At 40.9% G+C, this 16,680-nt stretch overlaps 1 protein-coding gene and 1 long non-coding RNA gene across 6 annotated transcripts in view; one reads left to right on the top strand and one right to left on the bottom strand.

The window, feature by feature from the left end:
- Positions 1 to 16,680, top strand: part of LOC116507160 — a 73,282-nt gene that overhangs the window by 54,483 nt on the left and 2,119 nt on the right. For 3 of the 5 annotated variants that reach the window (XR_004255164.1, XR_004255165.1, XR_004255167.1), the window contains 2 exons: positions 5,647 to 5,784; positions 5,919 to 6,611. This is a non-coding gene — a long non-coding RNA (uncharacterized LOC116507160). Of the gene's footprint in view, positions 1 to 5,646; positions 5,785 to 5,918; positions 6,612 to 7,857; positions 7,946 to 16,557; positions 16,640 to 16,680 lie in introns of those variants that run through there. The other 2 variants (XR_004255166.1, XR_004255168.1) reach the window with 2 other exon arrangements.
- Positions 3,841 to 15,002, bottom strand: TRIM50 (tripartite motif containing 50). The gene is made up of 6 exons (XM_032215112.1): positions 14,097 to 15,002; positions 12,207 to 12,302; positions 7,711 to 7,941; positions 6,472 to 6,494; positions 5,656 to 5,780; positions 3,841 to 4,489 (listed from the first exon to the last, which is right to left on the bottom strand). The coding sequence occupies exons 1-6, from the start codon at positions 14,499 to 14,501 to the stop codon at positions 3,885 to 3,887; spliced, it is 1,485 nt and encodes a 494-aa protein (XP_032071003.1). The 5' UTR covers positions 14,502 to 15,002; the 3' UTR covers positions 3,841 to 3,884.

The following is a 16,680-nucleotide window of genomic DNA, read 5'->3' as shown; positions in this document are numbered from 1 at the left end:
TAGCAATAGCAGTAGACTTATATACCGCTTCATAGGCCTTTCAGGCCTCTCTAAGCGGTTTACAGAGAGTCAGCATATTGCCCCCAACAATCTGGGTCCTCATTTTACCCACCTCGGAAGGATGGAAGGCTGAGTCAACCCTGAGCCGGTGAGATTTGAACCGCTGACCTGCTGATCTAGCAGTAGCCTGCAGTGTTGCATTTAACCACTGCGCCACCTTGGCTCTTAGTTTATGGCACAACTGTATGAGCTGTTGTTGTTAATAGCAATTCATATATATCGCTTCATAGTGCTTTACAGTCCTCTCTAAGTGGGTTTTCAGAGTCAGCATATTTTCCCCAACAATCTGGATCTTCATTTTATTGACCTCAGAAGGATGGAAGTCTGAGTCAACCTGGAGCCGGTCAGAATTGAACTCCTGAAGTCAGCAATGAATTAGCCCTGCAGTAATGCATTCTAACCACTTCACCACATGGCTCTTTAATGCAGCCAGCGTCACCTCTCTCTCTTGACATTTTACATGTTTATTTCCACATTAGCACATGGCATATATTCTGTCTTCCTTGTCTTTGCTTTCTTGTGCTTTTGAAAATAACCTTGGAAAAGTTTTTCAAACTCCAAAGGTTGTGTTTTGTATTCTCCTCACTCTTCAGTGAGGCCATGTTGTTTCAAATGTATTTTGAGCCTTTCTCCTTCATAATCAATATAGTTTATTTCTCTTTCTGCTTTATAGCACAAAATAAAGTGGGCCAGGTGAGTTAGAGAACTGTTTTGTCTGAAAAACAGCACTTTGAGACTGGATAGAGCTGGTTGATGGATTGTATACTCTAAGAACTGATATGACAGAAAGCATAAATTGATATTTAGATTGTTTTGGAGAGTCAAGTGTGATATAGTATTCCAGGCTAGAGAGCAGGAGTGTGATTTCTAGTCCCACCTAAAGCACAAAGTCAGCAAGGTGACCTTGGATTACACACTCTCAGCCCTAAGAAGGAGGCAATGGCAATGGCTTTTGAAACTTTGCCAAGAAAATTGTAGAGACTGGTCCAAGCAGTCAGCAGGAGTCTCAAACTGACTCAAAGGCACGTGCACAAAAATTGCTGTGGGTATGTCTGAAAGCAGGAATTTTTGGTGATCGTTGCATGTCATTATAATAAATATAATGGAACCTCCAGAGATGAATTTAGGAAAAATTGTGTATGTATATAAACCGGCACAGATAAGTCTTGGCAGCAATCCAACACAGATACACTGTGGCAGCAATCCAGCCTGCCAGGTTCACAATACTGTTCTCCAACATTCGTTAATGCGTTGACTTCTGTAAAAGGGGCGTGTGCACCAGCATTCCTTTTATAGTCTGGAGAGGAGCCTAATTACCAGCAGCTGAGTGCAATTACCTCCTGTAACTGCACAACTGTTCCTTACGCCTATTAGCTCTCCGGTGCCGGGCATCCAGGAACAACTCACTGCTGACATCAGGATCACATTCCCTTGTCTCCACCCCACTGGTCCAAGGCTCAGGCGCCTCCTGGTGGCCAACCAGCCTCTCTGTGCCCTGCAGGGGATCGGAACCCTGTCCAGGGTCCTCTACATCCTCCAGAGCCGACTCATAGGGCCCCTCGCTGTCGGAGTGTGGTGGCAGCTCCAACGGCTCCTGCTGGGCCACAACATACATACGTACGTACATATATACAATATATATATATATTATGCTGGAACACACACATACAGCGGATATATATATATATGTATATGTATATATGTATAAATGTATAAATGTATAAATGTATAAATGTATAAATGTATAAATAAATAAAATTTCAACCAAACTTGGTAAACAGATGACTTCCTCTCTGGAAACAAATATTGCGGGGGTAAGACACCCCTAATACCCCTCGGGTGTGTTACAGCCTGTTGTGCTTTAAAATGGATTCTACTGTACTGCCATAAAATGGATTCTGTACAGCACTGTGGAGTTGCCATGGTAACGGCTTCACAGTACTTTACAAGAGGGCTCCCTCTGATAAGGGGAAAAAGCCAAGGTTAGAAATTGTGTTGATGTTCATGGAAGGAGGGTTGGCATAAATAAATACCTGGGCAGCGCTGGGTTATCAGCTAGTTTTCAAATAAATGTACATAAGGGGAAAATTTGTTGGCATAAAGTAGATTTAACTAAACTTACCCTTTTGTTACCTGATATTTTTACTTTGTTTATAGTCTTACACCTGTTCTGCACCTTCTTACCTTTCTATATTTCACAATATAGAAAACCCGGAAGAGGGCCTTAAAACAACTTGTAATGAAATTCTATAACTTCTAATTTTGTATTGCAAAACATGAAAGCATATTTCTACAGTTAAAAAGATTGTAAAATCACTTTATTCAGTATAAAATATTAAAAAACAGTATTGTCTTTTAAACCACTAAAAGCAAATAGGAACCATTAAAAGCAAAGAGAAGAGGTGAGACCTAATAAGCAGGTGCTAAAATTGAAAAAAAAATTCACAGCAAACAAATTTAATGCATTAATATGTACAGATAGAAATTAATGAATACCTCGACCTTTTAGTTATATTTGCATAGTGATAGTGCTAAGTATTGTCTTGCAGTTATTTTACCATGTTGGTGAAATATTTCATTATGGTCTTACTTGAAACTCTACAATAGAAATATTAAATTGGACATTTTAAATTTAAATAACAGTAAGAACTAGTACTGTCTAGAAAATCCAACGTATCTAGCCTTTCAGATTTTTAAAATTTGCTAAAATGGGTAACAATGGGGGGAAAAAAGAAGATTGAAAAGCAGAAATAGGGAAAAAAGTGGCCCTTTGAAATCAATTGCCTGGCAGGCTTCCCAGAAGCAGCCTAGAGGCAAAGTGAGATGTTTGTTCCAAGCAATAGATTCTGAGCATCATTTCCTAGAATGCCAGTGGAACTCCTCCATAGGCCACAAACAATGCATCACAAGGAAGTTATTCTGCAAAAAACCACTGAAAACAATGAAAATATAGTGTTCATTTCAACTGAGCTCTTGTAATTTTGGATTAAACCTTTTGGACTTAACTATCCTTAAACAGTGGAAAGTATAGATGTCATTGAGATTCTACATTTTGGCATGGAGTTCGCTCTGTTGCTTTATAGGTAGTCCAGGCCAGAGACTCTGGTCTCTGGTCTATGACTGTAATAAATTGAAAAAAAAAAGAAAAAGATTTGGCCCCTTAAAGCCAGGATGCCCTTAAATAGTCAGGTGCACTAAAAAACAAAACAGAGTCCTGAAGCAAGTCTCTAGAAATTATTTACACTGAGTGAGTTCTATTCAGTTAGGTTTGCATTTATTGCTCCCATAAAGATGGTCTGGAGCTGGTAACTTGACACAAAAGAACAGTGATGGCGAACCTTTTTGGCACCGAGTGCCCAAACTGGAAGGTTTGTGCATGTGTATGTGTGCATGCCATAATGCCGGAAACTCAAAGACTAGTTGACCGGGGCGGGTTTCTGGCATGCGAATGCACACTGGCCAGCTGGTCTTCACATGCCCCAGAGAACTGAAAACCCCAAAACCAGGTGGCCGGCACGCGCATGCCAGTTTTGAGGCCATTTTTTGAGTCATTTTCAGGCCATTTCTTGGGCTGGTTTTGGCCTGAAAACAATACAAAAAATGGCCTGAAAAACAGTCTGTTTTTTGGTTGTTTTGGGGGCCATTTTCAGGCTTTTTTCCAGTGCTCCGGCACCCGCAAAGACCAGCTGTGCATGTGCGCGATGGAAACCAGAAGAGCAGCTGGCGACGGTTTGCGTGCCTGCAGAAAGGGCTCTATGTGCCACCTCTGGCACCCGTGCCATAGGTTCACCATCACTGCAATAGGAGCAAATGGAAACTTCCTATTATAACTTGGTGGGCTCATCAGTATTGGTGCAGTCATCCTCAGTCTGCAGCATTTTGGAAGTAGGTACTATAATGGGTAAGTTATTATGGATACCCCGCTCATGCCAACACATGTCCAAAATGGGATAGAGCTTGCCTTGGAATTCTGCTTGGAAAGTATAGATTGGTATCAGCTCATCCGGGCTGTCAGCATTGTAGAAGGTTAGTTCTCCCTTCTCATAGTGCAGATAGACCCCAATTCGTTGGGGTCGGGCTGAAATTGGCAAAACCAGTCTGCTGGTATTGAAGGCCTCATATACTTTGCCCTCTTTTAAGCCAATGAGCCACACCCCATTTTCTGGACTCTTACTCAGTTTGCCTTTGCGGTTGACTGTGCCCTTGATGATGCCCAGGCGCCAGTGACTCTTGGAGCCCACAATAATCTCCCAGTAATGCTTTCCCCAGGAGAAGCCCGTATTAGCCAGGATACAGTTGCTGTAGTCAAAGCGTTCAGGATTGCTATCTCGCCGTTGGAAGCACAGGCCATATTTCACCATGGTATTCTCCTTGGACAGCTCGAGCATAGGATGAGCACTCACCGGGTCCAGTTTCAGTGTTTCTGGGGCTATGAGAAGGAGTAAAAATCAAAGTTCTTTGAGGAACCCTTGGTAATATTCCAGAAAGATCAACTGAAGTGATCAGGCCTCCTTCTTTATATGAACAGGATAAAATAGGCCTCAATAAGTGGTGGGTTCCGGATCCTGTTGCAACTAGTATGATGCAACGGGGCCCAGCATCCACCACATGAACACGCGCAGCACACGCACAGCATGCAAATGCATATTTACCACCTGCGATGCTCCGCAACACCTCTGCAATGCTCCTGCTCGGCGGAGCATCACACAGATGCCGTATGTTCTGTGTGCGGAAGCACCGAAGAGCTCAAATACCGGTGAGGGTGGGTGGGCCCTCCGGAGCACCATACCGGAATGGTACCAGGTGCTCCAGGCAGGCACTGGTGTGCCTGTACCGGGCGTACCAATTGTAACCCACCACTGGCCTCAATAGAATAAAGTATATGAATGAGCCTCAATGTTTCATAATAGACAAGTGATTGCAGAACTCAGGAAACCTAGAAAGCACTCTCAAAATCCATTGCCATTTGTTAGCTTTACAGTCTCAACCCCATTTCTCTTAATTCTTTTTTTCCCAACCAGAACCATTTTCATTTATTTAGTTTTAATTCAGTTTCTATAACCACCCCTCTTAATTGATGACTCTGCAGCAGAAGTATAAAAACAATCTAAGTAATAAAAAGCATTTTAAAAACAGTAACATCATCCCAAATAAATGTCTATGGAGAGTCTCAGTCATTCAGGTCATGGTTGTCCCAAAAGTGCTTTTTTTCAAGGGGCACCTGGACTTTCTGTTTTTTTTTCTGTTTTTTTTCTTTTAAGACATTTCACTTCTCATCCAAGAAGCTTCTTCAGTTCTTCAAGAATTTTATTTTATTTAAAAAAAATCAAATCAGTGTGTGAACAGTGTGGCACCTACATTCTAATACAAATAAAACTAATCAATTATTATGTTCAATCAACCTATGTATTTAATGTACTATGTAATAATAATACACATTTATATTAGGTTATAGTCTACCATTCCTCTTAATTCTGATATCTGAAAAGCAGTAATGCATGATAAAGATGCAGATTCACAAATATTTTAAGTGCTGTATGTGGAAGTGGTCATGAAACGGCCTCCCCTCTTCCTCTCCTCCAACAGCAGCCATACCTGGAAGGATTTTACGGAGCAGACGCTTCCACACCATCATCTTTACATCCTCTTGATGGAAGTCAGGCTTAAAAGAAACCGCACTGTACATGCCTTCGGTTGGGTGCTGATAGGAAAGTTCAGACCTGGGTACGTATTAATTTCCATTAATATTTTTCCCAAAAATTTTCTTTTAAAATGTTCAGTTCCTATCTTAATGGATGGGATTGAAAATTCTGAGCAAGAACTCAGAACATAAAAGCAATTACTTTATCTTTCCACAGGAAGGTGTGTATGTATGAGAACGTTCAGTGGCAGAATATATAATTTTAAAGACAGAAAGCACATATCTGAAGAATCCCATTTGGAAGATCTGGGAAATATCTCTCCAGTCTTGAAGCCTAAAGATAACTTCAGAAAATCACTTTTTGTCTGGAAGCCATATGCTCTGGAATTAAAGAGTCTGGAAATTAATAATATTAAGGCTTCTTCAATTTCTCATAATTTCACAGCCATCAGCTTTGCAGGAGCTTGAAATCCATTGCACATCTGCCTCATTAAATTTTGGTGAACATGGCAGTACAAATACACTTCAGCACATTGGAATTGCTGAAACATGCCTCGGTATTCTTTGCTGAGAATGTGGAATGTTGTACACATATTTTGCTTTTAAAAAAGCATGGCTTCTGTTACCATGCTTCTTAATAAGAATTTTGAAGAAGCTAACAAGTGTATCTGCTCAACTCTTCCTTGACACTTTTTCTGTAAATGCATTTTCTTTACAACACATCTTAGTATGACTCTTGTTTCTCTTTCATACACTCTTATTTTACATACCTGGAGGGAAGAGATCCATATTTCTGTAAAGAGAGAGATATAGACAGATTTAGCGCACTTGTGCTATTTAAATGTATACTGAAGTCTGTGTGGAGGGGAGGAAGATGGGAGAAAATAAATGGGACTATTGATTTCTCTGAGCAATTGCAATCCATATTTATTTCTGTAAACCTTGGAATTCTTGCATACTTACTGTAGACATTCCTTAACTGCACCAGAAGTGCAGGACCTTATTTGCATATACTTTTCAAAATCTAGGTTGTAAAGAAGCACCTAAAACTTTCACAACTATCTCAAATTATGCCTACTCAGATCAAGAGGGGACCCTGGACCGCCTTTTTAATATCAGCTATAATTGATTGCTCTAACCATAATTGCAAAAGTGAACAGTAGAGTTCTCTGCCATTTTAAAGAAGGAAATCGATGAACTTAAAATAGGTTTCATATAAAGTATAAAACAGTAAACCATCCAAATTCTTCTACCAAGCCTGAGGAAAATGAAAAATCCTACCCTTAATCTGTGTGACCTGTGAGATGTACGCCTGCCTACTCTGCATCATTGCTCTGCTACAAGGGCTCTTGGCCCTTCATAGGTAGTTCTCGACTTACGACCACAATTGACTCCAAAATTTATGTTGCTAAGTGTGAAATATGTTAAGTGAGTTTTGCTCCATTTTATCACATTTCTTGTCACGTTTGTTAATGAATCACTGTCATCATCAAGTTAGTAACACAGTTGTTAAATGTTCCCCATTGACTTTGCTTGCCAGAAGGTTGAAAAAGGTGCTCACACGACTCTGGAATACTACAACCGTCATAAATATGAGGCAGTTCCCAAGTGTCTGAATTTTGATCATGTGACCACGGGGATGTTGCAATTGTCATAAGTATGAAAAATGATCATGTTACTTTTTACAGTACTGTTGTTGAATGGTCACTAAATGAACTGTTGTAAGTCGAGGGCTACCTGTACTGTAGTTCAATCATCCAAAGATTTAGTCTCCTAATAGGCAACACTATTCTTCCCTATGCCTAGACCTTTACACTCCAACAAACTGTGATGTAAATTTTGACTCTTAATAGGTACAAATTGCTAAATCTCTCTTAAGTTCCTCAGATTCCAATATGTGCCTTTCTGCTTCGTATTTCTGAGTAGGGGTCTTTAGCAATTTTGATTTTCTGCTGCTGGCAGCATACCTTAGCATGTCCCTGGTTATTTACGGCTAGCAGATACCATACCTGTATGAAATCCAGCTGGTCTTCATTGTTGAATTTCTGCAGGGAATTCTCCAGCTCCTTTAGCTTCTGAAGGGTGTCTGCTCTCTGCTTCAGCTGAATCTCAATAGAGTCAATGATACGGGTTGTTTTCCTTTCTATCTGCCCCAGGAATCTGGCCTTCTCTTCATTGATATACCTATGCAGATCCTGGAACTGCTTTCTGACTACCCACATGAAGACATCAGATTCATTCTGTGTTGGGACAAAATATCACAAGTATCACCAGAACAACGCAAGACTTTGTTTGAGTTGGGCCCATGTGGGGTTGGAGTGGGCATTATTACAATACTAAAATGTGAGAAATCTGATGAACATCTCAATGTAATATCTAAGGCTGTCAGCCACTCCTGCCTTGCAATTTTAGCTCAGGAGCCAATTGCTTTGCAGCAATCAGTTATGCTAACTCTAATAGGCAGAAATAGGACAAAATCAGTCATCCATGTCAAACTAATGTGAAATATGTTGATCCTGAGATAAGTGTCAGGGTTCCAAATAGCATCCAAAAGTAAATCAGAGTCCAAGGCAAAGTATAACTCCTTACAACCCCCCTTCTATTTTCCCACAGTAGAAAAGACATAGTAGAGTAAGAGAAAGTGTGGCAGGCCAAAGATCCAAAAGAAAAGATAACTTCAGGCCTGACAATAAGTTCAATTTGCAAACTAAAGAATTTGATGCAGTAGTATTTCCTTTTTTTACATACCTGTTATATACCTGTTCAATATTCTTCCTCCCCTCAACAATTATTAATTGGATTATGAGACTAGATTGAATTTGTAATTCCTTACAGGAACAATTTGTGCTCCTTTTTCCATGCAGCCTAAAATGCTTAGCTTATGCTACACAGTTTGCATTAAAAGGGGACACAAGGACCAATGAGCTAATCTTTTGGCCAGAAAAGACTGGATGGGAACACAACCCAATGTTTTCCTATTTCTGAATACTCTATTATTGAGTCCAAATGTTGCAGTATAAACCATAATGGCTGGTTAATTTTTGACCTAGCATATTTCAACTATTATTTTTAACACAAGATTTATGGGTTGGTGAATTGTGCAAACAGTGATTTATTAAACAAACTATTATTAAATTAGTCACAGCTTGGCATAATGTGTTTCCAGTCTATGAATCTGGAGTTGCCTGCCAAACTAAATTAATGATCAGTAATTGCTTATAGAAATGAATGAGAGAGGTAGATTACATGTACAGGTAGTCCTCATCTTCCAACGGTTCACCGACAAATGCGCACTCGAGAAAAGTGCACCGACAAAACCGCGGCGAGAAAACCGCAAGGTTGAAATCACACCCACAGAAGCGCGCTGACAAATGCGCGCCGACGAAAGCGCGCCATCAAAAAACAACAAAAACAACGTAATAACCCTAACCCTAAACCTAACCCTAACCCTAAACCTAACCCTTACCTTAAACCTAATCGTGCCTTTGTGGGTGCGGTTTTGTCGGCGCTCTTTTGTGGGAGCGCTTTCGACGTCGCGGGTTTCTTGCCGCAGGTTTCTTGCCGCGGTTTTGTCGGGTGCGCATTTGATGGGTCACGCTTCCAACTATAATGGAGCCTGCCCATAGCAGTCATAAAGTGGGTCACCCATGTGGTTGAAACGATTTTATGATTTTTTTTGCAGTGATCGTTAAGCAAATGCTTCAGTTGTAAAATGAGCGTTGCAGTCACAAAGTGAATGCTATGGTCGTAAATTGAATCCATTGTTTGCTATGGGCTGTTTTTGTCAAAAACTGGAAGCAAATGCCAGGGGGAAAACATGGTAAAATGTCATGTGACTGCAAGACACTGAAAATGGCCATAAATGCAGGCTGCTTGCTGAGCATCTGGTCATGTGACCATGGGGGGTACCATTGGAACTTTGGAGGGGGTCCATTAAGGACTACCTGTATTAGAAGAGTTCTCATTCATCAGTGAAAGGCAACAGAATAGCACATCTGACTATAGGCAAAAAAAAAGAGACAGAAACCATAACTAAGTCACTTTCATAGAGGTAGGAACAAGAAGCATGCAAAAACATTTGAGTATTTTTTCTAAATATAGAGTTTCTAAATATTGACTTCTTTACTTCAATACAGATTACTTATCAGAATTGCTTGGAATTATGTGAAAGCACGTAATCATTTCCAAATATTGCCTGTTGGATGAAATGTAATATGTAGCAATTTAGCTATTTTATTCTATAGAATTGCTTCTGGGATCCTCTCCACTGTGGACTATATATAATTCAGGTGGCTATTTCCAGGCAATTTTTGTGACAAATAAAGCACCTACCTGATTGGTCATTATACCGTATGTCTATAGTGGCTGGTGGTGCACTTATTTAGAATTTTTCAGATGTGACCTAATGTTCTCAAGAGCAAGATTAGGAACTGAAAAGCACCCTACTACTGCCACTAATCCAACAAAATCAATATTGACACTAACTGTCAACTGCTTTGAAAAGAATTCCAAGGGTGACTTTATTGGGAGCTAATTTCCTGGAAGGTATTTTATTTTAAGTCGATCTAGAATTCTGTTGGCAAAGATGCTGGTCAACTTACTAAATTATTCCTTTTTTCACCTGAAAGTTTTGGCTTTTCCTATTACTTCATTAGTTTGAAATTATTATACTATATTAAGCCTATCCTCATGACTTGGCCTTCCTCAGAAAAACTTAACAATTATATTTTGTTCTTTCATGTAATTCAACATTCAGCTCTGAGATTTAGCTGAATGTAGGAACTAAAGAAAAAAGACAATATCTATTGAATCATATTGAATATTATTCCATAAATATTTAGGGTCCCCCCTCCCCCAATTCCCTGGAACTGTTAGCAATAGGAGGATAATTTTCAGAATTTAGTAACGTGCTGGATATACATAAGGGTTATTTCACCTTGTTTTGTTTGGGGATTCAGGGTGTTTTGTGTCAAAAACCTAAAATGAACCGTGGCACGACAAAACCGCGCTCGACTAAGCCGTGCCCGATTAAACCGCGTCGCTGACGTCATCAACAGGGTGACAACAGCGAGCGCAGAGAAAGAAGGGCGCTTTAAATAGCGCTTTGAAAGCAAGCCGATTCAACTTAAGGTAAGGGTTAGATTTAGGGTTAGGTTTAGGGTTAGGTTTAGGGTTAGGTTAAGGGTTAGGGTTAGGGTTAGGTTTAGGGTTAGGTTAAGGGTTAGGGTTAGGGTTAGATTAAGGGTTAGGATTAGGTTTAGGGTTAGGTTAAGGGTTAGGTTTAGGGTTAGGTTAAGGGTTAGGGTTAGGGTTAGGTTTAGGATTAGGTTTAGGGGGGTTAGGTTTAGGTTTAGGGGTTAATTTTAGGTTTAGCATTTACAGCGTGCTGTCTCCGCGCTGTTGTCGCCCTGTTGATGACATCAGCTACGCGGTTTCGTCGAGCGTGCTTTAGTCGAACGCGGTTTTGTGGTGGAACCAAAATGAACAGTTAAGCAACAGTGGAAAATGAGCGTTTTGGTACCTTTGAATCAATCTTGACTCCTGGTGATTGCCTGGAGGCAAATCTCTACAATTTTACTGGTAGCATTTCAGAAGTGGTTTGCCATTCCATACTTCCTAAGCTAAGAAAGCATGACTAGCCAAGGTCACACAAGTGGCTTTATACTTAAGACAAGACTAGAACTCACAGTCTCCCAGGATTCTAGCCTGATCCACTATACCAAATTGGCTACTTTCTAAATCACCCCACTCTCCTAACTGTGGCCAGGCACCATGCTGTAGCTCGTTGGGAACCGAGCCGTGCAAGTGGCAGGCAAGTGCATGAAGCTGCAATTGTGCAAGTGGCATGCGGGTGCGTGAAATCATCCCCTCACCACCACACCACCGTTGGCACCGCTGGTCTACAGTGCCAGAAAGGTTGGGGACTGGTGGTCTAAGTAATGGAGCAACAGAAAAATGTCTGGTAATTTCGCATTTGAAATTTTAGCAAGATTCACCCCTCTTAATTGAGGTAAACACGACAACTGCCAAAGGTACCTTACTCATCCCCAGACACTCAAGAATATACAGCAGATAATCACTAGAAAACTAAAATTAATTGAAAAATATGTCTAAACATCTATACCTTCCCCTCAATGTGCTTATTTATTGTAATAATAGTATTATGAGTCAGTTAGGCATGGTAGTTAAGGCATCAGACTAGAAACTGGGAGGCCATGAGTTCTAATCCTGCCTTGGGCACAAAGCCAGATGGGTGACTTTGTACCATTCACTTTCTCTTAGCCCTAGGAAGAAAGGAATGGCGAGCCACTACTGAAAATCCTTGCCAAGAAAACTGCAAGAACTTGGCTGAATAGTTGTCCAGACCGATCTGGGAATCAGCCACAAATGTACAAAGAAAATAAACCTCATAATATTACACCCACAGGGATGCATAGGAGTTGGATGAAAAGAAAGGCAGCCAAGAAAGTCACTGGCATAATGTGATCTGCCTGCCTAAGCTCACCGTAATGCGAGTTTTGTTATTCATCAATTTGTTGACATGTTCATCAAGGCTTCTCTTCTGCTGTTGCACAACTGTTATCAACGTGGAGAGTTCCTCCTGAAAAAGCAGAATTGCATTAGCTAAACTTGTGGGGAAAGGATGTAAGAGACACAAAACTAAGTTTATCCATTTTAATATATATATTTCAATGATAACTGCCAAATGCTTTTTAAAGCTCAGAAGGAGAGGCAAAAGAAATGTGACTGCTCAATTACGGTAGCTATTAGGAGACGTTCAGATTTGAAAAAGAACACATGAAGTAACCTTCCACTAAGATTTTGAGATATCTATATTAATGACTATCATCAAATCCTCAGAGGCTCACAATCTAGAACAGGAGTGTCAATCTCAATTTAATTGAGGGCCACAACAGGGTTGTGCTTGACCTTGGAGGGCTGGGGTCGGCGTGGCCAGGGTGGGCGTGGTCAGCTTGATATAACTCGTGTCGGGGGTACCTGTGGCGACCCTCCCGAGCTCTGTTTTCAGCTGGGATGGCCTCCTGCAATCCTCTGCCAGTGAAAACAGAGCATGCGGCCCTCCCGAGTTCTGTTTTTGCTGGCAAAGGCACCGCGGGCAGCGGCGCGGGCTAGATCTAAGGACCCTGTGGGCCAGATCCAGCCTTGAGTTTCACACCTCTGAGCTAGGGTCATCAGATCCTTCAAACTGTATATCCAGGATTTGGGGTATATTTAATATTCAAACATGCACAACTAATCTTTTTACCATGAAACTATAGTGCCTTATTATAGAATATGAATTCTCCAAGGGAATGTTTAATCTGACTCAGTGACTCCTTTTTCCATAGCTTATATTTAAAAGAAAGGAAGTTTTATCTCTTATCTCACTCAGTATCAGGCACTCATAGGCACTGGGAGTGCTGCACCTAGTTTTTACATTCACATTTCTGTGAATCACCCTCATTGTAACAGTGTTATCCATTGTTTTCTATTGCTGCCCTTGATCACAGGGTACTATCACTCATGATCCTTACACTTATATAATTCCCACCCTTTGAAAATATTACTCACACAGAGGGGGTCTTAGGATATATGGTGTGAGAGCTACAAAAAATCTGTTAAGGAAAGTATAGATTTCTGCCCCATAATAGTTACACCTGTTTTTACTGGAATTCATTTGCTCCATTAATTTTACAAAGAACCTTAATTGCGTGAAAATTTCTTTGTTTGGATCACACCAAGATTCACCTAATCCATTAATCAACAGACACAAGGTGTCCCACCCAAAATTGCCAGTCGTCTCAGTTCTGCCTATGGTCTAAGCCCGTGATGGCTAACCTATAGCACGCATGCTACTGGTGGCACACAGAGCCACTTGTTAGGGCACGCAAGGCTTTGCCCTGTCAGCTTCAGTGTGCATGCATGCCCTGGCCAGCTGACTTCAACCTTTTTTTTTTCAGCTGTTTTTCACCCTTTGGAGAGCAAAAAACAACCCAATGCGCAAACGGAAGTTCTGGAACTGACTTCTGGTTTGCGCATTGGGCTGTTTTTCACCTTCTTGCGGCTTCAGGAAAGCCTCCTGAAGCTTCTGGAGGGCCTCCAGGGGGATGGGGGAGGCTGTGTTCGCCCTCCCCAGGCTCCTAGAAAGCCTCTGGAGCCTGGGGAGGGTGAAAAATGTGTCCATTGCGTGCCAAAAGTGGGGGAAGGACGGTGCGGGGTTCATGCGTGCATGCGTGGGGGTGTGTCAATGTGCATAGCATTATGTGTGTGGGCACATCCGAGCACAACTCCCCTGCGCTCCCCCTGCTTTTGGCACGCGATGGGAAAAAGGTTAGCCACCACTGGTCTAAGCCCCCACTTCATCCGTGCAGTCATACACATTCCAAGCACCTGCCTTCATCCTGCTGTACACTGTAGAGATCGGCATGACTTTATGCTGCTGATGGGTGCCAATGGTGCCGCAGAGGCCACAAATCACTTCCTGGTCTTGCTCACAGAAAAGGCTGAGGGGATTGTGGTGGTCAGGGCAAGACTTTTGGTTATCCTCTGAGTTGCCTATGGTATGAATGGCCTCAATGATTCGAGCCAAGTTAACATTGGGGGGTGAACTACTATAGTCCACAGCCTTTCGGCACACTGGGCAAAGGATCTGCTTCTCCAGATCACCTGAGAGAGATACTACACAGGACTTGCAGTAAGAGTGTCCACACTGTAGCATCAAAGGCTCTTTGAAGAAGTCTAAGCAAATGGGGCATATCAACTGGTCCTCAAGTTGATCAATGCTCAATTTCCGGGCCATTTGGCTGATTTCCTTTTTCTTTCCTTGTCTTAATCCTGGAAGACGAATGTCCAGAGGGAACAGACACCAGATGTAGGATGCAGCTGAGGAGAAGTTAAGAGTAGTTCTTCCTTCTTATCTCCTGCAATAGGCCATGAAAGGAAGGATAAAGAGATTAATACAGTCTTAGGGCACAGGAAGAAAAAGTTATCCTAGAACATACACTGAGGAAAGTAATAACAAACTAAGTTTAAGGATCTTTGAGAACTTCTGGGTGTCAAAGATTTTGGGAGGAAGAAAGCTGAAAGCGTAACGTTCAGGTAACTGCTATTCCATAGCTATTAAGAGGAACAAAACAACTTCTGCCCTCCTTTGCTTCTTCGTTTTGGAAACATTAAAATAATTATTTTGGGGGCTCATCAGCTACTGCTACCATAGTTGCCAAAAACGAATGCCTATGTATTCTGAGAAATTTTGCTGTAGAGTTGATAAAATACAGGCAGTCCTCAACTTATGACGACAACTGAGGCCAAAATTTCTGTTGTTAAGTGAATTTGTCCTATTTTAGAATTTTTCTTGCCGCATTTGTTAAGCAAATCACTGCAGTTAACTTAGTAACATGGTTGTTACCGTAAGGGAATCTGGGTTCTCCATTGACTTTGCTTGTCAGAACGTCACAAAATGACTCTTGAACACTGCAACCGTCATAAATATGAGTCAGTTGTCAATCATCTGAAGGTAAATAACGTGGCCATTGGGATGTTGCAATGGTCATAAGTGTGAAAAATGGTCGTAAGTCACTATTTTCAGAGCCATTGTAACTTACAACACGAATTGTTATAAGTCGAGGACTACCTGTAATGGCATAGGGTTTGCTTATATTTTTGATAAATGTATGGTTTATTTAGGACATTTAAATTGCAGCCCAAAATATTTATTTATTTATTTATTAGATTTTGTCAAACAAAAACGGGAAGAAGAATAAAAGAAAAATACAGTGACAGGGACGATAAGCACATTAGTGCACTTATGCACGTCCCCTCTACTGACCACTTAAGTATGAAGTAAGGTCCATGTAAGGAAGTTAATTTGCGACTGAAACTGAAAATTTGTAGCTAAGACAACTGGATCAGGTAGAGCATTCCAGACTTCGACAACTCTATTACAGAAATCATATTTTTACAATCAAGTTTAGAATGATTTACATTGAGTTTAAAGCAGTTGTTAGCAAGCATATTATTGCGATTAAAACAAAAAAAGTAAAAAAAGTAATTTACAGGTAAAGCATTACTACATATAATTTTGTATGCGATACCTAGGTCTGACCGCAAGTGACACAGTTCTAAGTTATCCAAACCGAGAATTTCAAAACTAGTAGCCTGGGGAATTTTATTTTGTACAGAAGAGTGCAAAACTTTTCTTGTGAAATACTTCTGAACCTGCTTGATTGTACTGATGTCTAGCGTACGTTTTATAAGCTCTAATTAGCAATACGATGTTTCCAGAAAAAAAGCTTCACAAAATTAAATTTACAACTCTTAATGCTTTTTTAGCAATGCTGTTACAATGAACTTTGGAGCACAATCTGGGAGTATAAATGTTTGGAAAGGAATATTGGAAAGGAATAAGGTACTTTTGCATAACAGATATATCAGGTATTAGAAGGTGGTCATGTTTTAAATTGTGTATGTTTTGTTGATGACCAAATTCAGTTCTATGAATCATGCATGTATCCTTTGCACCAAACCGCAGACATATTTGGAAGCTGTTTGTATTACATTTTCTATCTCTCTCTCTCTCTCTCTCTCTCTCTCTCTCTCTCTCTCTCTCTCTCTCTCTCCCTCCCTCCCTCCCTCCCTCCCTCCCTCCCTCCCTCCCTCTCTCTCTCTCTCTCTCTCTCACACACACACACACATAGACACACGTTTCTATTTATGAAACCTTGTTTCACAAGAACCACTGGCACTGAAAACAGTTCTTGGAACAAACTAAACTGAAAATAAATATGACCAACTTCAATATAATAAGAAAAAATTATTACTAAGAAGGAAAATAGCTATTCAATATTTTATTGCAGGCATCCTCAACCCCATGCCATGGACCGGAACTTGTCCGTGGCCTGTTAGGAACCAGGCCATACAGCTGGAGGTGAACAGTAGGTGAGTGAACAAAAGTAAAACCATCCCTTTCAGTCTGTGGA

The sequence above is a fragment of the Thamnophis elegans genome, chromosome 4, assembly GCF_009769535.1.
Source record: "Thamnophis elegans isolate rThaEle1 chromosome 4, rThaEle1.pri, whole genome shotgun sequence".
NCBI lineage: Eukaryota > Metazoa > Chordata > Lepidosauria > Squamata > Colubridae > Thamnophis > Thamnophis elegans.
The sequence above is the reverse complement of the archived record's forward strand: the minus strand, read 5'-3'. Positions and strand labels throughout refer to the sequence as shown.

Coding starts and splice junctions, on each gene's coding strand:
- TRIM50 (XM_032215112.1), bottom strand. CDS start 14,501: ATGGCCCGGAAATTGAGCATTGATCAACTTGAGGACCAGTTGATATGC. Junction 12,303..14,096: donor CAGTGTACAGCAGGATGAAG/GCAGGTGCTTGG, acceptor CTGCTTTTTCAG/GAGGAACTCTCCACGTTGAT. Junction 6,495..7,710: donor ACCAGCTGGATTTCATACAG/GTATGGTATCTG, acceptor CTCTCTTTACAG/AAATATGGATCTCTTCCCTC.